The sequence below is a fragment of the Bos indicus genome, chromosome 11 (assembly GCF_029378745.1).
Source record: "Bos indicus isolate NIAB-ARS_2022 breed Sahiwal x Tharparkar chromosome 11, NIAB-ARS_B.indTharparkar_mat_pri_1.0, whole genome shotgun sequence".
Taxonomy (NCBI): Eukaryota; Metazoa; Chordata; class Mammalia; order Artiodactyla; family Bovidae; genus Bos; species Bos indicus.
In genome coordinates this window covers 92555972-92579765 of record NC_091770.1, presented here as the reverse complement: position 1 = coordinate 92579765, position 23794 = coordinate 92555972, and the positions used below count along the sequence as shown (strand labels likewise).

At 46.9% G+C, this 23794-nt stretch overlaps 1 protein-coding gene across 3 annotated transcripts in view; it reads left to right on the top strand.

Annotated features, from left to right (window-relative positions):
- TTLL11 (tubulin tyrosine ligase like 11) overlaps positions 1-23794 on the top strand; it is a 268063-nt gene that overhangs the window by 93312 nt on the left and 150957 nt on the right. For all 3 annotated transcript variants that reach the window (XM_070799197.1, XM_019970759.2, XM_070799198.1), the window contains exons 4-6: positions 4697-5272; positions 19942-20037; positions 20784-20899. In XM_070799197.1, the coding sequence (XP_070655298.1) occupies positions 4697-5272; positions 19942-20037; positions 20784-20899 (788 nt within the window). The remainder of the gene's footprint in view (positions 1-4696; positions 5273-19941; positions 20038-20783; positions 20900-23794) is intronic.

Sequence of the window (23794 nt, the reverse complement as noted above, 5' to 3'; positions counted from 1 at the left end):
GTGTTTGTAAGGGACAGACAGCGTGAGAACTGAGCATGACCTTGGCTAACCATGGCGTTCTCGAGATTCTATTCATTCAAAGTATGAGCTTACCTTGACAGTACTGCAGAGAGAGATTTTTGTGGTGCTTCTTTAAGACTGTGTGTGTGGATCCTAAGTTGCTCCAGTCGTGTCTGACTCTGTGTGATCCTGTAGACCATAACCCACCAGGCTCCTCTGTCCATGGGATTCTCCAGGCAAGAATACTGGTTGCCATTTCCTTCTCCAGGGGATCTTCACGACCCAGGGATCGACCCTTAGCATTTTGTAGAGTGCTTTTGTTGTTGTTATTCAGTAGCTAAGTTGTGTCCAATTCTTTGTGACCCCATGGACTGCAGCACCCTGTCCATCTCCACCTCCTGGAATTTACTCAAATTCATGTCCGTTGAGTCGGTGATGCCATCCAACCATCTCATCCTCTGTTGTCCCCTTCTCCTCCTGCCCTCAATCTTTCCCAGTATCAGGGTCTTTTCTAATGAGTTAGTTCTTTGCACCAGGTGGCCAAATGACAAGAGTCACATTTTGAATGGGGGGCCGGGGGTCGGGGGGGTGAGTCTTTCCCGGTCACATTTCTTAAATATCCACTAGGGGGCAGTAAAAGACATAACAATTTTCAATAGCGCCAGCGAGTGCCTGGCAATCTGGTCTCCGGGTCCTCTGCACAGCTCTCTCGGTTCTCTGTGCACAGTTACAAGATAATGAATTTCACATGCAAGGGCATGTGTGGGTGAAACTGGTGATACCGTCAGCTGTAGCCCAAGTGCAAGTTTTTCTCATATTCTGGCTAGCATTAATGCGTAAAACTTCATTCAGTATGTGGGGTCCAGATTGCATTTTTATTTAATTCATGTTAGCCCAGTGATTCTCAAATGGAGTGAACACCAGAATTACCTGTCATGCTTTTTCTCAAATACGTATATGCTCAGGTCTCATCCCAGATCTGTTAAGTCAGAATTACTGGGCCTGGGGCCTAGTTATATAGACTATCTTTAGATTCTGGTCCGTGACTTCTTGCTAAGAACCAATGCGTTCGTTCTTTAATAACTTTAATAACTGGGGGGAAGAGGTCACCTTTGAGTAAAACCTCTGAGGAAAGTGAATGTGACTTCTAGAATTTTTTTCTCTTTTTAAAATAGAAGTTACTGAAGGGGCCTGGTGGCTTGGGGAATGACATTCAGAACAGCTATGAAGCTTTCCCATAAATAGTGCCTATACTGGAGCAAGCCAGGAGCCCAGACAGAAGATCTGGAACTGAGGCAGGCCTGGCAAACTCAGGATCTATGATGACAGTTCCAAGAAGGACAAGCTCAGAGGCCAAACTCTTCAGTGTGTGGCCATATTAAGAGAATCTTTCCAATAGCATTCAGGGAAAAAGAGACCTTTTTTATTTTGTCAGAGATAAAGATGGCACAGAGAACTTGCTGTGAGGTCAGAAGGCTTCAGTTCTCATCCCGTGTGTGTGTGCTAAGTGGCATCAGTGGTATCCGACTCTGTGCGACCCCATGGACTGTATCCCGCCAGGCTCCTCTGTCCATGGGATTCTGCAGGCAAGAATACTGGAGTGGGTTGCCATTTCCTACTCCAGGGGATCTTTCTGACCCAGGAATAGAACCCGCGTCTCTTAGTTCTTCTGCATTGGTTGGGGTGTTCTTAAGCACTTGCACCACGTGGGGTGCCCCAGTTCTCATCCTAACCATCCCCATAGCCAGTTAGGGGACCCAAGGCCACTCATGTCACCTCTCTGAGCCTCCACTGCTCCGTTTGAATTATGAGAGGATTGTGTGCCATTGATCTCCGAGGATCGTTCCAGTTCTAAAGGTTCCATGATCCTGTTGGTATTAATAATCTTGATTTGTATGGTACTACCCTGGCAAAGAGCAGAAGAAATATTCAGTAATGCAGTGAGTGACAGAGACTATTGACCATGTAGTTTAATTTATTTAAGGCATATACAGTGAATTCAAAGGAGAAAATATTGTGGCCAATAATATATTGAACTGTTAGTATCTTCAGCATAGCAAAAGCTTTCCAGAGGGAAAAATTACCCATTAGTGCAAACCTGACATTTTTCACTTCTTGATCCATAACTGCCATTTCTCCTGTACGCTTATATTTACTGTAAAGGGCCAAACGTATGAATGCTTCAGATGAATATTAAATAACTACATAAGCGTCAAGGTCACTGTTGTGAGGGAGGCTAGGTGGAGGGCCCTGGGAGGCCGGCATTGATCTCCCGTGAAGTTCCATCCTCAAATCCTGCTGACGAGGGGAAACAATGGATGTGGACCATTATTAAGGCTTTAAGTGTTTCCTCCATTGTTAACGATCTTTTACAAGCCCGGGGTAACTGATAGCGCCCAAGGAATTGGCAAAAGCTTCACTTAGAAATATAGGGTGGTCAGAGAGATAAGTAAAACCCAGAGCACAGATGTCCTGGGTTGGGCTTATGCAGCAAAGGTGTGCGGCCAGGCAAGTCCAGCGCTGGGGCACGCCGGCTCAGCTCTGTTAAGGTTCAGCAAGGAAGGAAAGCTCTCTCTCGGGCTCTTTCAAGGCAGAAGCTGCAGAGAGTAAGGGGCTTCTCTGGCGGTCCAGTGGTTAAGACTTCGCCTTCCAATGCAGGGGATACCAGTTCAATTCCTGATCAGGGAATGCAGATCCCACATGCCTTGCAGCTAAAAAAAAAAAAAAAACCAAAGGATAAACTAGAGGAAGGGGGCTTACCTGGTAGCTCAGTGGTAAAGCATCCGCCTGCCAATGCAAGTAACATGGGTTCAATCCCTGATCTGGGAAGATCCCACATACCTCAGAACAACTAAGCCCGTGCCTCACAACTTCTAACTTTGTGCTCTAGAGCCCAAGAACCACGACTGCTGAGCCCACACACTGCAACTACTGAAGCCCTCACGCTCGAGCCAGTGCTCCACAGCAAGAGAAGCCACTGCAATGAGAAGCCCACATACTTCAACAGAGTAGCCCCCGATCACCACAGCTAGAGAAAAGCCCGTGGGCAGCAACGAAGACCCAGCAAAGCCACAAATAAATAAAAACCCAGAGGCAATAGTGTGACAATTTCAATAACGACTAAAAGTGGTCCACATTAAAAAAAATTTTTTTTTTTTTAGGCATTAAAAACTTAAAAACAACAGCAACAACGGAAAACCAGATCCACCTTTAAATTTCCTCCAGCTCCCCTCCCCTAGAGAAAACCTCTCAAGGATCAGACAAGTGTCTGGGGGAAACTGGGTGTGTGTGAGTGGTGCAGAGTCAGGCTGAGTGTCTGAGCCGGTCAAGCGCCCCAGGTAATTATGTGGGTGTCCTGCTGACCTGGAGCTGGGAGGAGAGCACATCTTAGGATGACGGAATCTAGTTTCAAAAGGTCTCAACAGATCAAAGGATTGAGTGAGTCTACCAGATGAACCTAATGAGAGACACAGAAGCTGAAACCAATGGTTCCCGTGCGCGAGCTCGCTGTAGTGGCGCGTTCCGCCCTGTGCACATTTCAGTTTATTTCCTCTTTACAGTGATCCGGGGAGGGGGAAGGTTTTATATCCCCGTTTTTAGAACGAGGAGACTGAGACGTGGAAGTACAGAGGACGGTGCACACACCTCAGAGCCCTTGATCTGGTTTCAATCCCGGTTCTGCCCCTCAGTCTGCCAGAAAGTTACTTCATCTTTAAAAAAAAACAGCAACACTATAATCGCTTTAAATAAAGACTTTGGAGTTTCTTATAAAGTTTCAAAAAAAAAAAAAAAACCAACCAAACAAACACAACCAGCAACACCTAGGCTTTATGGCTGCCTTTTATGTGTCAGCTTCAGTGGGCTTCAGCTTTTGCATGTGTTCTCATTTAATCCTCAGAACAATCTTGCTCCTATTTTACAGACACAGATAATTTATGTAACTTGCATGGGGTCACACAGGAAGTAGCAGGGCGGGGATCTGAGCCCAGACAGTCTGACTTCCAGGCCTGCGTTCCCTGTTTCCTATATTATGAAAAGGGAACAACCGTATGTTCTGCGAGGGCTGGATGAAATAACTTCTGTAAAGTGCCTCAAATAGTCCCCACACATAAGTGAAGTGAAGGTCACTCAGTCATGTCCGACTCTTTGCGACCTCATGGACTATACAGTCCATGGAATTCTCCAGGCCAGAATACTGTAATGGGTAGCCTATCCCTTCTCCAGCAGATCCTCCCAACCTAGGGATCGAACCCAGGTCCCCTGCATTTCAGGTGGGTTCTTTACTAGCTGAGCCACTAGGGAAGCCCGAAAATACTGGAATGGGTAGCCTATCCCTTCTCTAGCAGATCCTCCCAACCCAGGGATCGAACCCAGGTCCCCTGCATTGCAGGTGGATTCTTTACCAACTGAGCTATCAGGACTTGCGCAGGGTGATAGCTAATAACCAGCCAATACCTGGGGTTGGAACCCCGGTCTCATGATTGCAAACTGGCCGCATTGAAAGGAACAAGATCGGGGGCCATTTGGGGGTCACTGTCTCAGTGCCTGGCACAGAGTTACCTCTGGCAGGTGCTGAGTGAGTCCTTACATAGGTGGGGTCATTCTGCACTCATTCACCATTTGCCAAGGTCCTGCTGTGTCTCGGGGACCAGAGGGGACAGGAATATGGTGTTAACCATCCTTTTTCTCCCTCCAGGTTCGAATGGTGAAAGATGGGGACCCCTCCTGGAAGCCCACTTTTATTGTGAAACCTGACAGTGGTTGTCAGGGTGACGGAATCTACCTCATCAAAGACCCCAGTGACATCCGCCTGTCAGGGACGCTCCAGAGCAGGCCGGCGGTGGTCCAGGAGTACATCTGCAAGCCCCTCCTCATCGACAAACTCAAGTTCGACATCCGTCTGTACGTCCTGCTAAAGTCTCTAGAGCCCTTAGAGATCTACATAGCCAAAGACGGACTCTCTCGGTTTTGTACGGAGCCGTACCAGGAGCCCAACCCCAAAAACCTGCACCACATCTTCATGCATTTGACCAACTACTCCCTGAACGTCCACAGTGGGAACTTCGTCCATTCGGACAGTACTAGCACGGGCAGCAAAAGGACTTTTTCTAGCATTCTCTATAGGTTGTCCTCCAAGGGTGTTGACATCAAAAAGATCTGGTCCGATATCATCTCCTTGGTGATCAAGACCGTCATTGCCCTGACTCCAGAACTCAAAGTGTTCTACCAGTCAGATATACCCGCGGGGAGGCCGGGCCCCACCTGCTTCCAGGTAACCAGCGCCAGTTCCCAGCCAGTTCTTGGCCTTGACCGGGCTCTCCCTGGTCTCCTGTGGGGTGAGGGATGGGGGCGGGGTGGTCAGAGGGGTGGAGGGATGGTTGCCCGAATGGGCTTTGGTGTGAAAGCAGGGTCCAACTTTCTGCTTTCTATTCGCTGGCTGTGTGACTTGGGGCAAGTTACTTCCATTTTCTCACCTGTAAAATGAGACTAAGAGTAAACCTCCCTTAAAGGATGCTTGTAAGAGTCAAATGAGCAGTATGGAAAGCCCCAGTGCCTCCCGTTCATTCTTTCTTCCTGTAGTTTTCACCAGCTGCTTAGCAGGGGCCTGGCACTGTTCGAGGTACTAGTGAGACAGGAAGTCAGGTCCCTGCTGACTGATGCAGAGAATCTGTGCTCTTGTGGGAGATGAATAAGTTAAAGAGCAATTTGTATAGGGACTTCCCTGGTGGTCCAGTGGTTAGGAATCCACACTTCCAGTGCACGGGGCCTGGGTTCACTACCCGGTGGGGGAACTAGGATCCAACATGCTGTGTAGAATGGCCAGAAAACGGAAAAAAAGCCATTAGTATGAAGTGTCACGAGTGCTGGAATAGAGGAAACACACCAGGAAACATACCAGGTACTGTGAGATTGTGGGGCCATCTAACATTTTCTGAGTGGGAACAAGGGTGGTCTGGGAAGACTTCCCAGAAGTAGCAGCAGTTAAACTAGGACCTGGAGTAAGAGTTAGATGGAGCAGGCTAGACTGGAGAGGGCTGGGGAGACAAAGAATCCTGGGGGAGACATGCTTGCAGCCCCAGATGTGAGTCTGGATGGAGGGTGGGGTTTGAAGCAGAGACATGAAGGGAGATGAGGAAGTTGAGGTGGGAGAGGTCGGTGGGGTAAGTCATGGAAAGCTGAGGGCAATGGGGTCCATGGGAGGGTGCCCAACGGGCACAGATGCACTCAGGTTTGCATGTGACAAGGACCAAACTGGCCACAGGGTGAAGACCAGATTGAGGGGAGGCTAGGAGCAGGGTTGTGGGGAGAACTGGTGAGCTGAGTGCTTTCCTATGACCAAGAGAGGATGCCAGCTTGGGTTGTGAAGGGCTTGGTGGTGTTGGAAAGAACAGATGTGAGAACCATGGTGGTGGTGGTGGTATAGTCGCTCAGTCATGTCTGACTCTTGCAACCTCACAGACTGCAGTCCGCCAGGCTCCTCTGTCCGTGGGATTCTCCAGGCAAGAATGCTGGAGTGGGTTGCCCTTTCCTTCTCCAGGGGATCTTCCCAACCTAGGAATTGAACCTGGGTCTCCTGCATTGCAGGCAGATTCTTTACTGACTGAGCTTTGCAGGAAGCCCATGTGAGAACTATGAAAGGGGTCAAACAACCAGACTTGGTGATTGGCTGGGGCTGGGGGACAGTGGAGAGACCGTGGCGGGAAAGATGCAGGGAACCCAGACCAACTCCTGGCTGGCTTAGGTGCTTGGATGGATGAAGAGAAGCCGCCGGAAGGGGGCCAGGCTTGTGGGCAGGAGTCAGGAGTTGGACTTGAACATGCCTCTGAAGGGCCTGTGTGACATCCAAGTGGGGAGGTTAGGTGGACATTGGGCATCTGATCCTGGAGTACAGGAGCGGGAGGGCTGGGCGGGACAGAGATGGGGAGCATCAGTGTTCAGATGGTCATGGGGCCGTGAGATGCTGCAGGGTGAGCAGAGGCCAGAGAAGACCCCCTTGGGCACCGCCATTCAGTAAGGGACAGGGTGATGTGTGGAGCACTGGGTCAGCCGGTGGGCAGGGAGGAGATGGACACGGGGGTGGTGCATCCTTCCAGATCATTTGGCCATGAAGGTGGTGGGGGGAGACCTGGAGTCTAGGTGCTTGGTGGGGACACAGTTTCCTGCAGATAAATTGGAGTAGGGAGCGGATGATACGAAACACCACCTCTGGGACCCCCGTGATCTAATCTTGAAGCAGTTAGTATATAAGAAAGAATACGTGGAACATGTGTGTAACCTATGAAGCAGAAGCACGAAACCATCATCTCCAGCCTACCTCCCAACCCAAGGTCCCCAGTTATAGTGCTGCTCCCTGATCCCGTTCCTCACCCCGAGGTAACCATCGTCCCGAATGTTCTCGTTATCATTTCCTTGCTTAAAAAAAAACCTTTTATTCTATGCGAATATATCCCTGAGGAATATATGGTTTTGCTTGTTTCCGAGCATCATAAAAACACTGCAATCACGCACATAGTCTTCTGCCACTCTCTTTTCGGCTCTACGTGGAGGTAGGTCGTTGGTTCGCTTTCATTTGCACGGTTGTACATCCCATTGTAAATACGCATGATTTGTTCATCGGTTCTTCTATCATTGAACGTTTGAGTTGTTTCTAGTCCTTTAAAGGCTGTGGCAGGAGAGACGCAGGTAGCGTGGAACAGGAAGGGGGAGGGGGAGGCAGCGGGGCGGCATCTCTGACGGAGAGGATGCTCGTTCGGCAGCAGGAGAGGAGGCTGGCCCCAGGATACAGCCCCAGATCCAGAGAGGCTACCCTAGTAGTGGGCACCAGTCAGCGGGCTTTCTGGGAAGGCCGGTGGAAGCCTTTGACGGGGCATTCAGGCAGTGGTCAGTTTGGGGGGTGGGGTTGGGGGTCGTGGCGGTGGAGGTAATTGTCATCCAAAATCTGTCCTTAGGCACTTGGACCCCAGGCAGGATGTCCAGCTCAGCCATCAGGCTTAGGGCGTTAGAAAGGGGAGGTGGGCACAACTTAGAGGCAGGACCAGAGAAAACAAATCCTGGCTTGAGCCACAGGAAGGTGAGGGCGAAGGAGAGAGTTGCAACGTGGAGGCATCCAGGGGTCATCCCAGGGGACTGCGTGGTCACATCTGTTCGACAGTGACAGCTATTCCGGGAGCGTCATGTGGGCCCTCGTGCATGGCCAAGCCGCAGAGCCCTGGCACAGCGAGGGTGCAGGGTGGAGGGCCAGGCCGTGGTTTTTCTGCCTGTCTTGCTGTGGACCAGTGGCATGGGGAGGCCATGGGCTGGAACCAGGGCCCCAGCTGCAGGGCAGACAGAGAGGGAGCCGCTGGTTTGGACAGAGCACAGCTGGCACATGAACCACAGGCCCGTAAGCGTTTTCCATTGCTCGACCACGCTGAGTGCTGCCAGGCCTGGGGTCGGGAGAGGAGCACAGGGCCGGAAGCAACCCTCCAGGAGGAGTTCATCCTCTTCCCGGCTGGGGGTCCCGTGGGCACGTTTCCTCACCACCCCGAGCCTCTGTTTCTTTCTCTGTGAATCACCTACACTCACCTCCTTACCTGCCATCTTGGGAGCAGTGTGAAGTAATGAGGGTGAAATCCTTTGATGTGGTATAAAGCACGTGGTGGTTTAGTTGCTCAGTCGTGTCCAACTCTTACAACCCCAGGGACTGTAGCCCATCAGGCTCCTCTGTCCATGGGATTCTCCAGGCAAGAATACTGGGGTGGATTGCCATTTCCTTCTCCAGGGGATCTTCCTGATCCAGGGATCGAACCCACATCTCCTGAACTGCATGAGGGTTTGTTACCGACTGAGCCACCAGGGAAGCCCACAAAGCATTACATACTTGAAATCTGTTTTAAAGTACATTTCAGATTCACAGTGATTGAGAAAACAGTGTTTTGTTCTCCTTGGAGTCCTCTCTTGCTTTCTTTATCCTTATCACTTGTTGAAACACTTGTTAGTTTAGGTCTCAAACACCTGAACTAACTTGGAACCCAAAGATTTGGGGACAGCACATGGTTCTGACATGGACTTGCCGTGTGACGTTCTATAAGCCGCTTGACTTTTCTGTGCCTCCGTTTCCTCACCTACATCACAGGGTTGTCGTCCATCTCACATGAGATCAAGATGATAAAGGGCTTTGCAAACTATAATGTTTTGTGCATATATAATGCATTTTTTCTTTGTCATGGACGCCCCTTTTGCTTGTAGCCAGGCCTGGCCCAGACTGCAGCATTCCAGAACATACACTCTAAGCCAACAAAATTACATTTATCCTAAACATGTGACTGTGACCCCTTTCCAATCACAGCCACAATAACTACTTGGAAAACTGTGATGGCCCAGAGCAGGGGCTGGCGTGGCTGGGCTGTGGGCAGGTTTCCTGTAATCTGTTGCCTAGGAACGTGGCTGCCCTGTCATTCTGGTCTGTCCCCCTGTCATTGCCCAGACAGCCCTCAGCAACATTTCCCCCTGTCAGTCTTCTGGAGGGCAGCTCTGTGACCCCGGCTCAGAGAGTCAGGCCCGTCTGGGTGTAGACGATTCATGTGGCAGAAGTGCACACGCAGCGGAGAGCTTTCCAGCAGAGTTCAGCTCTCGTGAACTTTTCTATCTCAGTTCTGCAGCTGGGTTTCTGTCGTCCTCTCGCTCTGGGTCCACTTCTCTCCTTGGCTGTGATCCTTTCCCTTCAGTGTCTGGAAGAGGCACCTTCCGTGAGTGCTAAGGTGCTTCTTCTTTCTCTTCTTTGCTCTTCTGATCTCCCCCACCATCAGCCCCAAACACCCCACAGGAAGGAGGGGAAGGAACAGCCCAGCGCTCACACATGGGCTTGAGTTTAGTTCTCAGACGCCCTGGATTTGAGCTAACCCCAGCTCCTGCTTCCAGCAGCTCCAGCTGGAGAGCTTGGCAAGCTAACCTTTCTCTGACTCAGTTTCCTTATCTGCAAATAGAATATTGGTCCCTGCCTCACAGAGTTGTTGTGAGACTGAGTGAGAGAAAACTGTGTTGAAGAGTACCCAGCAGGCAATCACTTAATAAACAAGGTCATATCGTTTGCTATCGGTCATGACAGTTGTTCTCAAACTAGTCTACGAAGAAGTGCCTTGAACTTAGGGGGAAACCAGGAAGCAAGTCACATTTCCAACTTAATGGAACACTGGTGTTCCAAGGAGCACAGTTTGAGAAACAGGTCCTGACCCCTGCTGCCTCCCAGCCTGGCCCCAGCCTCGCTTCCCCGTTCCTCCCAGATCCATGCGAGTCTGCCAAACACAGCTGACTCCTGTCTCTTGGACATCCTCCATGTTTCCCCACTTCTGCCCTTTTGTTCTCTCCTGGCTTGGCCCCTTCTGCCACACTCTGTCTTCTGCCACGCTCTCTCATCTTCTCCCTCTCTTGTAAAATCTAGTGCTGGCAAAGTACAGCTTGAATCCCACCTTCTCCATAAAGCCTTCCTCGACCACTTTTGACATGTAAGCTTTTTTTTTTTTTCCTTCTTTAAGACACATATGCTGGCCGCCCACTGACACAAGCCCTGAGCTAGCTGTGGGCGTGTGGTATGGGCGAGGTTGCAGTCCTGCTCCTAAGAGGTGCACGGTGTGCTGGGGAGCACTGCCACGTGGGAGTCGTGAGCACCATGGAGGGACATGTGCAGGATTATGGGAGAACACAGACAAGGCAGCTTGTCTGCACCCCCTGCGTTGGAAGTGCGGAGTCTTAACCACCGGACCACCAGGGAGATCCCAGTGTGACCACTTCTAACCAACACCGCTGCCTCCATCCCAGTCCAGACAGCCGTCATCTTGTACTTGTATCACTGCAATTGCCTCCTAATTGATGTTCGTTTTCCCACCCTTGCTGCTTGTAGCCTATTTTTCTCACTGTAGCTAAAGTGATTCTTTTAAAACATGTCAGATTAAATTACTTCCCCGTGTAAAGTCTCCAATGGCTTTCTCATTGCACTTAAAATCCTGGCTCCTTACCATGGCTTGCAAGATGCTACATGATCTATCCCTTGCCATTCTGTCTGACCTCATCTCCTGTCTCCCTCCCTCTCATTCCTTGCTGTTCATCAGAAGTGGCCTGTGTTCTTGCCGTTCCTTCTGCTTGGGACGCTCTTCTTCAGCTCTTCAAATGACTTATTTGCTCACTTCACTCAGTCCCTGTTCATACATCACCTCCTGAGTCTTTGGCTTCTGGTTGTGATGGAGTAACAAAGACTGGACTTAACCTTCTTTTGAAAACAACTAGAATACCAGACAAAATACACGAAAGAAGTGTTTTCAGATTTTGTACCACAGACAGCTCGGCATCATAATCCCAAAGGAAAGTGGGGAACAAAAGCCGAGATGTGTCTATGGTTGCCTCACCTTTCTGTCTGGGGGCACTCTCTAAGACACGGGCGGGGGTGACGGTGCACCTAAACAGAGTCCTGTGACCTCAGTGAGTTGAGGAGATGGAGATAAGCATTTTAGTGATGCCAAGGTGGCTGGAATTCTGTGGGCAGAATTCTTTAAAGGAGGGACCCAAGCAGGAAAAGAGCTACAGGAACCTGCATGGGAATCCCTGTACACCTTTGCTGAGTGCTGGGCTATCCATATGTAGAGGGTTAATCCATAGAGTTGGGCAAGAATGACCAGGGAACTGAGAAGATGAACCAGAGCTCACACAGAGCAGGGAGATGTCCAAGCTCCAAAGAGTCAGTGTGGAGAGTGCTTGGTGGTTACTGGACACATTCAAGGGAGACTGCAGAGAAGTTATGTCCTAATGGATTGAATCTTCCCTGGGATGAAAGTTACTCTAGACTCAACCTGCTGCTGCTGCTGCCGCTAAGTCACTTCAGTCGTGTCCGACTCTGTGCGACCCCATAGACAGCAGCCTTCCAGGTTCCTAGTAAAGCTTAAATAATAGGCCTGGAAGGTATCAGCATAATCTTTAAATAACTGAGTACCTAAAAATTTCAGTTCAGTTCAGTCGCTCAGTTGTGTCAGACTCTTTGTGACCCCCTGGACTGCAGCATGCCAGGCTTCCCTGTCCATCACCAGCTCCCAGAGCTTAGTCAGACTCATGTTCATTGAGTTGGTGATGCCATCCAACCATCTCATCCTCTGTTGTCTCCTTCTCCTCCTGCCTTCGATCTTTCCCAGCATCAGGGTCTTTTCAAATGAGTCAATTCTTCACATCAGGTGGCCAAAGTATTAGAGTTTCAGCTTCAGCATCAGTCCTTCCAATGAATATTCAGGACTGATTTCCTTTAGGTTTGACTGGTTTGATTCCTTGCAGTCCAAGGAATTCTTAAGAGTCTTCTCCAACACTGCAGTTCAAAAGCATCAGTTCTTTGGTACTCAGCTTTCTTTATGGTCCAGTTCTCACATCCATACATGACTACTGGAAAAACCATCACTTTGACTAGATGGACCTTTGTCGGCAAAGTAATGTCTCTGCTTTTGAATATGCTGCCTAGGTTGGTCATAGCTTTTCTTCCAAGGAGCAAGCATCTTTTAATTTCATGGCTGCAGTCACCATCTGCAGTGATTTTGGAGCCCAAGAAAATAAAGTCTGTCACTGTTTCAACTGTTTCTCCATCTATTTGCCATGAAGTGATGGGACCAGATGCCAGAATCTTAGTTTTGTGAATATTGAGTTTTAAGCCAACTTTTTCACTTTCCTCTTTCACTTTCATCAAGAGGCTCTTTAGTTCTTCTTCGCTTTCTGCCATAAGAGTGGTGTCATCTGCATATCTGAGATGTTATTGATATTTCTCCCAGCAATCTTGATTCCAGCTTGTGCTTCATCCAGCCTGGCATTTCACACGATGTACTCTGCATATAAGTTAAATAAGCAGGGTGACGATATACAGCCTTGACATATTCCTTTCCCAATTTGGAACCAGCCTGTTGGTCCATGTCTGGTTCCCGCTGTTGCTTCTTGACCTGCATACAGGTTTCTCAGGAGGCGGGTAAGGTGGTCTGGCCTAAAAACTTCACACTTTTTAAAAAGAAGACAAATCCAGATACTGAGCATTAAATGTCCAGTATCCAATAAAAAGCCACTAGATATTCCCCAAGGCAAGAAAAGGTAACCTATACCTAGGGGGAAAATCAATAGGAACAGTCCCATAAATATTAGAAATAATGAAACTGATAGAAAAAGGATGTTAAAACAGCTACTACAACTGTGTACAAAAGTTTAAAGGAAAATAGTTTACTGTAGAGAGAAATGAAGCTATGAAAAAGAACCAAATGGAACTTCTAGGAACCAAATGGAAGAAAACGCAATATCTATATTGAAAATTTCACTGGATTAGGATTAACAGCAAATTAGATACTGTAGAAGAAATGATCAACAAACTTGAAGACATAGCAATAGAATTTATTCAAAATGAAACACAGAGAGGAAAGTGACAGGAAAAATAAGTGAACAGACCCTCAGTTACCTATGGTACAATATCAGATGGTCTAACATCTGTGTAATTGGAGTTTCCTGAGCAGAGGAGACAAGGAAGATACAGAAAAATATTTGAAGAAATGGCCACACATACAATAATGTGTACACACACACACCAAGGCTTATCAAAGTCAGATCAGTGACAATAAGAAAATCTTAAAAGCAGCTAGAGAGAAAAGACACATTATGTTCAGAGGAGTGAAGGATAATTGAAAACCTTTCATCAGAAACAGTGCAAACCAGAAGACAGCAGGATGACAAATCTCACAAATCCCAGGCCTTTCCTGACCACCAAGCCCTTCCCTCCATCCACTGCACACACTCTGTGTTCTTACCTGGTCATAGATATTTACTTGCTTGTGGTCTCTCTTCTAGAATGTAAGCTCCAAGAGGGCGGGAGTTAAAATGAACCTTGTCTTCTTCACTGCTTTATCCCCAGTGGCTGGAATACTACGTAGTGCTGCTCAATAAATATTTGATAAATAAAGTTGTCTTCCAAGTAGAAGACAGCAGAGAGTAGGAAAGCATTCTAGAACGACTAATGTTGTTTAGTTGCTAAGTCACGTCCAGCTTTTTCACAATCCTGTGAACTGTACCTGCCAAGCTCCTTTGTCAAGGGATTTCCCAGGCAAGAATACTGGAGTGGGTTACCATTTCCTTCCCCAGGGCATCTTCCCGACCCAGGGATTGAACTCGGGTCTCCTGCGTTGGCAGACAGATTCTTCACCACTTGGGAAGCCCAGAATTACTAACAGTTCAGCACAATTAGAGCCCAAGACATGCAGCGTTGAGTTGGAGGAAATAAAGCTAGAGTTTGATAGAGATGCTGGTCATAGAGGAACTTATTGGACATGCTCTGGAACTTGGGCTTCCTCCTGTAAGCCAGGATTTTAGGTGGAGGGGGTCCTAACATTTTATTTGCATTTTAGAAAAATTACTCTGGTAGCCCTTTGTGCGAGGTGATTTTGAGAGCAGGGAAATTAATGGGGGAAGGTATTAAAGTAGTCCAGGTGAAAGGTGGTGTGGGTTTGATCTAGACTAAGAACAGGGAGATTGGGCCAGGTCTAGAAAGCTGTTTTGGAGGTAGAATGTACAGAGCCTGTGAACAGCTGGATGTGAAGGAAGGAGAGATTTCTGGCTGACTGCTGCTGGCTCAAAGTCCCTTACAGGCTACAGTTAACATATTGTCTAGGACTGCAGTCATCTTGAGGCTACAGGGGAAAGATCCCCTCCCCAGCTCACTCACATGGCTATTGGCAGGCCTCACGTCCCCCTTGCTATCGGCTGGGACATCAGTTCCAGAGGCCATCTCAGCCTCTCCATCCAGCGGCTCACAACGTGGAAGCTGGCTTCCCTTAGTGTTGAGGGAACAAGAGAGTAAGAGAATGCATCTCAAGATGCAAGCCACAGTCTTTTTATATAACCTAATATTTGAAATGCTAAGCTAAGTCACTTCAGTCGTGTCTGACTCTGTACGACCCCATAGATGGCAGCCCACCAGGCTCCCCGTCCCTGGTATTCTCCAGGCAAGAACACTGGAGTGGGTTGCCATTTCCTTCTCCAATGCATGAAAGTGAAAAGTGAAAGGGAAGTCGCTCAGTCATGTCCGACTCTTAGCGACCCCATGGACTGCAGCCTACCAGGCTCCTCCACCCATGGGATTTTCCAGGCAAGAGTACTGGAGTGGGGTGCCATTCCCTTCTCCATATTTGAAATGATATCCCATAATTTCTGCCCTGTTTTGTTTGTTAGAAAAACATTATTAGGTGCAGCCCACTCTCAGGGAAACGGGCTTACAAAAGGGTGTGAATACAGGAGGTGGTATCATTGGGACTATCTTAGTCTGCTGATCACAGATAGTGAGTTTGGTTATGTTGAATGTGAGGGGTGTGGGGTCTCCAAGTTGGGAATATTCTGGATGCAGATGGATGTGTAGTTCTGGGGCTCAGGAGGTAATTCCCTCATTGGAATGTAGGTTGGAGGCTTTACCTGAGTTTACAATGAATGGCTCAGGGCCCTTTTCTCTCCAGCTTGCTTTGGAAGCTTCCGGAAGTGAGGGATGAAGGACAAGATATCTTTGAGTCCCCAGGGCACCCTGTAAGTAGCAACACATCATTGCTAATTGAATGACTTGGAGGGTGGAGAGTATCACATAATTGAAAAGTTTTTTCTCTCTTTCCATTTGACATTTCCTGCTCTGCCACCAAACTAGAGGGAGGTTTTCCTGTTTCTAAGCTGCAAGTTTCTAATGTGCAAAGTGGATGTTAGATTAGATTAGTAGTGTTGTTGTTCAGTCTGACTCTGCAATTCCATGGACTGTAGCCCACCAGGCTCCTCTGTCCATAGAATTCGCCAGGCAAGAATACTGGAGTGGGGTGCCATTTCCTTCTCCAGGAGATCTTCCCAACCCAGGGATTGAACTCAGGTCTCTTGTATTTCAGGCAGATTCTTTACCACTAAGCCACAAGGGAAGCCAGGACTAGTAGTATATATATGTATATATACTTGGATCACAATGAACTGTGGAAAATTCTGAAAGACATGGGAATACCAGACCACCTGACCTGCCTCTTGAGAAATTTGTATGCAGGTCAGGAAGCAACAGTTAGAACTGGACATGGAACAACAGACTGGTTCCAAATAGGAAAAGGAGTACGTCAAGGCTGTATACTGTCATCCTGCTTATTTAACTTCTATGCAGAGTACATCATGAGAAATGCTGGGCTGGAAGAAGCACAAGCTGGAATCAAGATTGCCAGGAGAAATATCAATCACCTCAGATATGCAGATGACACCACCCTTATGGCAGAAAGTGAAGAGGAACTAAACAGCCTTTTGATGAAGGTGAAAGAGGAGAGTGAAAAACTTGGCTTAAAGCTCAACATTCAGAAAACGAAGATCAAGGCATCTGGTCCCATCACTTCATGACAGATAGATGGGGAAACAGTGGAAACAGTGTCAGACTTTATTTTTTGGGGCTCCAAAATCACTGCAGATGGTGACAGCAGCCATGAAATTAAAAGACGCTTACTCCTTGGAAGAAAAGTTATGACCAACCTAGATAGCGTATTGAAAAGCAGAGACATTACTTTGCCAACAAAGGTCCGTCTAGTCAAGGCTATAGTTTTTCCAGTGGTCATGTATGGATGTGAGAGTTGGACTGTGAAGAAAGCTGAGTGTTGAAGAATTGATGCTTTTGAACTGTGGTGTTGGAGAAGACTCTTGAGAGTCCCTTGGACTGCAAGAAGATCCAACCAGTCCATTCTGAAGGAGATCAGCCCTGGGATTTCTTTGGAAGGAATGATGCTAAAGCTGAAACTCCAGTACTTTGGTCACCTCACGCGAAGAGTTGACTCACTGGAAAAGACTCTGATGCTGGGAGGGATTGGGGGCAGGAAGAGAAGGGGATGACAGAGGATGAGATGGCTGGATGGCATCACTGACTCGATGGACATGAGTTTGAGTGAACTCCGGGAGTTGGTGATGGACAGGGAGGCCTGGCGTGCTGCGATTCATGGGGTCGCAAAGAGTCGGACACGACGGAGCGACTGAACTGAACTGAACTGAATCTAGTATAGATAGATGTGTAGATATAAATATATACTTTTCCCATGGGAACCCCAGGATGTAAAAAAGATAAAAGTAGATCTGATCTGGTCTCCCCAGTGCTTCCCCCTCAAAATAATCTCATATTGAAAAGCACTGAACCAAATAAATTCCTGATTTTCTGCCAGATCTGACATTCTGGGATCTTATGAAAAGACCAACTTTTGGCTCCTCCAAGTTTTGTGATTCTGTTTCTTGAGATCCACTGCTGCAGCATTTTTCATTAAACTTTGGGGGAAAATTCATCTTTCCTTGAACTCGTGAAGAACTATAAAGATGACTTTCATTAAATACTATGTGTCAAGTACCATGCAAAACATTTTACATCCCATTATCTTTACTTCCTCCTATCTCCCCAACTCGAGTGTAAGCTCCATGAGGGTAAGGACTTTGTCTAGTCCACTCCTGTATTTCCAGAAGCTGGAAGAGCCTCTAGGGCACAGGAGGCATTCAGTACTTAATGAATGAATGGACTAAAGTAGGCACTATTCTTATGCCCATTTTACAGATGAGGAAACTGGGGCTTGGAGCTGCTAAGTCACTTGCTGGTAGTTACACAAGTTGAAGGCAGAACTAAGATTTGAAATGAGTTCTTCTGGACTCCAAAGCTGCTAATGTCATTTCTTGTTGATGTGATCAGTAGGAAACCGGAAAGGCAGCCAGCGTATATTGAGTGCTTTCTTTAAGATGGGCATAACTCTAGGGACATTTTTGCTTCCACTGTCAACTACCCTGCAAGGTAGCTGTTGTTATGCCCATTTTTTTCCAGATGAGTTATGTGAGGCTCACAGAGGCCTAGAGTTGTGTAGCAAATATGAGAGACTGAACTGGATTGAAGCCCAAGTCTGGCTCCAAAGCACTCCTACACAAGACTCAACACAGTCAACTCCATGCACCAAAGTTTAGGCCCTGGAAAGTTCTGTGCTGCTGCTGGGTGCGGGTCTGTACAGTTGGCGAAGCTTTGCTACTCCTCTTCTGCAGCTTTCCCATAGCTGTGGATTCATGAAATCCCTATGCACTGAGCTGAGATGAATCCACCAGGCCGAGAAAGGACAAGTCCAAGCTTCTAAGATGTAGCAAAAAGTAAGCGTCCGTGACTCAGGATGATAAACGTTGACACTGCCTCCCATTGTTCTCTGTAGGCTCATCAACATCAGGTCTCAGACCAGGTCTGAAGTTAGACTGATGATGTCACCAGAGTCTCTTACAGGCCTCATTACTCATATCCACTTGTCATATATTATTAAGCAGATCTATAATACATGTAACATTTTCTACTGAATTTCCATTCCTTTCTTCTTATGACCAGGAAAAGAAAAATAGAGTGAAGATGACTTTTCCCAACTTTTCATCCTTATTGTCTTTTCTTGAAGAATAGCCTTATCTTGAATTACACACCCTGCCCCCCACCCCCAAATGGTCATTCCGGCTCTGAGTTCATTAATAAGGATGAAGCTACACTTTAATAATTATCATTTAACTAATGCATATTCTAGATAGACAAGTAAATGGATTTCCCCTCATATTTTCTTCTTGAGTCCACAGAGGAGGCGATGCAGCTGTGTCTTTGTTCTCTCCCCTCCTTTATTCTCCATGTTACTTTTGGAAGCTTTGGAATGATATCACTCATATTAGAAGTTTTCTTCTACCTTATCACCTCCTAGAGAGATAATGACAGTCCTCCCGAGAATCCTGCATCCTCATAGTCCACGTCTGAATCCAATTAGAAACTGCGATCTCAAGGGTGAGGAGATGTTATCTAGATAAAGGGCTATTTCAGGCCTAGGGAATGAAATGCACAGGGTGACTTATCCCAAACAGGGGACTCCTGAGGAATTGAAACAGTCCACAAGACAAAGCCACACCTGAGGCAGAATGCCAGGTTCAAGAGCAGGAGGTGGGCCGGTCGGCAAGGGTGCTAAAGCTGGCCATGGGTGCAGGCTGGCTCCAGGGGCTTATGGGCTGTGCTGTCACAGAGGGCCCCACACTCCAAAGGGTTCCATGCTTGGTTTAATGCTCTTGTTTCAGCATCATGAAATTTGTTAATACTTTTTGAACACTGCATTTCTATCTTGCACCAGGTCCCACAAACTGCATAGCAGTTCTGCAGTTCTGAAATCCAGCTCTGTCCTTTATGAGAGGAGCAGTCTCAGGGAAACCCACTGGCCTTTCCAAGACTCACTTTCTGCTTCTGTGAAATGCAGAGCACAATCCCTACTCAAATATGCTGTCTTGAGAATGAATCAAGATTGTGAATAATTGGTGCATTGTATCATAATTGGTGCCTAGTGGGCACCTAATAAATATTCCCTTCTTCTTGGGTAGGAGGGTCCATCAGAATTATCCAGGGGATTTGCTACTGAAAATACACTGGCTGCGTTCCACTCTGAAAGACTCTGACTCATAGGTGTGGGTTAGGGATGAGCAGTGGTTTTGAAAGGGGTCCCTAAGTGATTCTGATATATACCCGAGGTTAAGAAACATAGTCTCGGGTTTTTTAGAGATCCAGCTAAGAGGCAACTTAAAAGAGGAGAACAGAAGGAGAGGGAGAAATTGATGGACAATTACTGATCCTTAACATAATAAAAAACCTGTTAAAGAAGAGCGAGGTCATCATCTTACAGCCCTTCAGACAACACCGATGGTGCTGAAATGAACCATGGGACCTCATCCCATTACCAAGACCCCTGTAAAATTTTCTGCTGTCCATTTGGCCTGACAAGTCCATCCAGAGGAAGAGGGGCTATGGATGAGAGAAGCCAGGGTCAAGGCCCAGGTTGGGGGCGGAGGTGGAATTTACTTTCACCTTAATACCCCTAATATAGTACCTAATTCCTGAAAAGACACTGCAACTAATTCTGAATTATGTTTATCCAGATTTTAGGCTTTGACATTCTTCTCATGAAAAATCTGAAGCCTATACTACTTGAAGTAAATGCAAATCCCAGCATGAGAATCGAACACGAGCAAGAAGTAAGTATTTTGAGTATCTCATTGAATATAGTACCAGGCAAACTGAATGGTCCCACTCTTCTCGCTGCTCCCTTGGCTAAACAAGATTCGACATTGCCAGATTTGCCCGGCCAAGTTCTGTTCCTGCCTAAATAACTTCAGTTTTGTTGAGCTCAGAACATCGTCTATTAATATAAGACCTATCTGACCTATGGTGACTTCCCCGCGTGCCCTTCTCCAGTTCTGAAGATCTGCAAATGGAGAAGCAGCTGAGCCTTTCCATCAGTTTTGACATGAACTAATTAGTTAGCCTCAGGAGATGAACTAATTGAAATTCTATGAATATGATTTAGCCATGTCGACATGCTTGAGTCCCTAAGATAAATAGTACATTGAGCAGTGCTTATCTCCCCCCACCTGCCCCTCCACCCCCCTCTTAAGAATGCATTAAAAAAGACTGGAAGGAAATACACCGACTGTTAATCCTGGGTTTTGGGTGGGGGTGGATTATGAAGGTTCTTTTCTTCACCTCTTCCATATATTCAAATATTCTACAATGAGCATATATCATTTTGATAATGAGAAAAACCCAGTGCTATTCTTCCCCCTTCGTGTATTTTGATTTGTAAAAGGAAACTGACATTTTAAAGGTAGACTGAAGAGAGCCTTTAAACAATTCTGACAGTACAACCACTGGGGCTGGTGCTTGTGGTCAGTTGGTGCCGAATCACTGTCTCTACCATAACATGGAATCCTTACCCTTCAAGCTCTCTCCAGGGGTATTTGAGAATGTCCCCAGTCTTGTCGATGAAGAAGTGAAAGTGGCCGTGATCAGAGACACACTGCGTCTCATGGACCCACTTAAAAAGAAAAGAGAGAGCCAGTAAGTATTTTTTATATCATTTGTTTCTATCAATTCTGCTTCCCATGTCCTAAGCAGGTAAGCCAAGTTCTCAAAACATGTTAGCATCGTGAGTGAGATTTATACCTTTAACAATCTAATAAATCGTATTTTCACCTATGAGTATCACCCTCCAGATATAGTGACTCAGAGTCAAGAGATGGAGACACTTGCAGTTCAGCAGGTGAATTTTTATCCAATCCTTACCTGAGTCTGGAAAGTCTTTCTGAAAACCCACTCTCCCCCAGTGACAGAATCTCCCCTCCTCACCGTTGCCCACGTGGTGCTTCTCTGTGACACTCAAACATAGGCAAAGAGTACAAAATGCTGGAGAATGGGGCCACAGGTAACTTGGACGTGTGTAGTAAGGATCGCTTTCTTTTAATTTTCTTCATGATGTTAACTCTCTTGCAACGTAAACTTTTTGTTTCAAAATCTGCAGAACCAATTGTCGAACCTGTGGCAGTTCTATAATATTTACAACCTTATAATACCTGTTCATCCCACCCACCCAGTTAACATCTAACTGGAATATTGATGGGAGTATGTGCCCGCCCCTCCCTCCATGGAATCACCCCTGATTCCATGATGTCATGAATCATGGAATGTCACTTGGGTATTTTGTTGGTTTTGTTTTCACCAAATTCCTGGCTTTTGCAAAGTGAGGACTGAGTAAATATCATGGTGCCTGTTTTAGGCAGAAAAACCAAAGACAAGCATTTCAAACAGCACTCCTGGTACCCCTGACGCATCAGTTGGACCCCGACACCCCCCTAGACAAGTAAAGCATGTGTCAGCTGTGGTTTAGGAACATGAGGACCCTGACTTGCCTGAGCAAGTGGTGCTTCGCAGGCTCCTCTTACTGCTGCCCCTCACCAACTGGGCTCAAGCCCAGATATTGTCAGAATCACCCTCCGATAGAGCTTCTCCTCTTGGCTGCACATCAGAACCATCTGGAGAGCTCTCGTAAATACCAGTGCAAGTGCCCCCACTTCTAGAGATGCTGCTTTTAATCAGCCTGGGCTGGAGACCTGACCATGGAAACAGTGTAGGTTCCCCAGGTAAGTCTATCTCACAGCCAAGGCTGGGCACCGCTGCCCTGCAGGAAATGTCACTCTGAAGGAGCATTTGTCATATTCTGAGTCAGGCTGGATGGTGCCTGCTTGGTTGAGTTCTCCTCCAGAGCATTCTTTGCTGTGTGAGGCACAGATCCAAGGCCAGCAAGGCTCGCTGAGAACGCTCACCTGTGGTTCACGTGGGCCGATCCCGCCAGGCGTGGCCTCCACTGACGGGGGCATCAAAGTGGTGGCGGGTCAGGTCTGCGGAACCCCTCCCGGTAGCAGCTCATGGCAGCTGGATAATGGATCTACTCGTACCCACATGCAGCTGCCTTTTTTAGCCATCCTTGAGGAAAAGCAGTGGATTAATTGCAGTTTGGTCAGATTCATTGCAATGTAATTCATTTCTCAAAAATCTACTTTCTAATGGTTATTGATCTCACTGGTAGAGATTAGGTCTTGAGTGACTGGGGGGCACTGCAGGGAGATTTTGGTGGCTATCATGCCAGGATGGCTCAGGGGGATAGATTTTTAAAGAGGACCTTGACATGTTAACCCTCTGATTCCTTTGGTGGGAACAACTTCAAAGGCTATTGTGTGGCCTAAGCCTTCTTAACCTCTGCCACCAAAACCAGGAAGAGAGGAAAGGGGACTGCTGTATTTCACATTAGATGGCCTCAAAACATGATCAGCTTTCATTTTCTGGTTCTAGTTGTTTGTTTTTTTTTTTCCTTTTTACTGGCACCTGGCATTCGATGTGATCCATATGAGCTGCAGATCTAAAAGTTAAAAGCAATTTAAATGGGCCCAGGACCATTGGGAGGGATGGGAAAGGCATTTTACGACTTATCAAGTCATAAGTAGCAGCACCTCATTTTTAATTTAAAAAGCATTGACTTTTCTTTTTTTTTTTCTAACTGATAACCAAGAACAGTTAGAGCTTCAAGAACCTGACTTCAATCTTAATAGAAAAATGCTTTCATCTCACCCTTTCTCCACGTACAATATAAGGGTGTATGTTAATACCTAAATGGCATTTACTGATATTTTTCCTTAATTATACCTTTTTTTAAAAAAACAAAAACGAGCAACGATTGTCCATGAAAGCATTTTGTAATCTGTAAAGTGCGTTATATGTAAGGAATTATTATCAGCATTTTGATAACTTTACTATACAGACCAATGGTTTTTCTGGTGGCTCAGACTGTAAAGAATCTGCCTGCAATGAGAGAGACTGGGGTTCGATCCCTGGGTAGGGAAGATCCCTTGGAGAAGGAAATGGCAACCCACTCCAGTATTCTTGTCTGAAGAATTTCATGGACTTAGGAGCCCGGCAGGCTACAGTCCATAGGATCAATTGGACACAATTGAGCGACTAACACTTTCATACAAACCAAAAGGCTGAAATTATTCTCAATTCTAAATGTTTCAGAATAACTTGGAAAAGCACCGCATTTGTGCCCATAGATAAGGCACAGTGTTGTAGGGTTGAACTGTGTGTTCAAATCTGGGACCAGGTCACGCCAACTGCAGGAAGTGACGTCACAAGGACTTCTAGGCCAGCAGTTAACTTTAGAAGCTGGAGTTTCTTGTGTTTGAATAGGATCCAACCTAAATATTTAAAAAACAAATAGTTTCCTTGCCTTTCTCTTCAGTTCAGTTCAGTTCAGTTCAGTCATGTCCGACTCTTTGCGACCCCATGAATCGCAGCACGTCAGGCCTCCCTGTCCATCACCATCTCCCGGAGTTCACTCAGACTCATGTCCATCGAGTCAGTGATGCCATCCAGCCATCTCATCTCTGTCATCCCCTTCTCCTC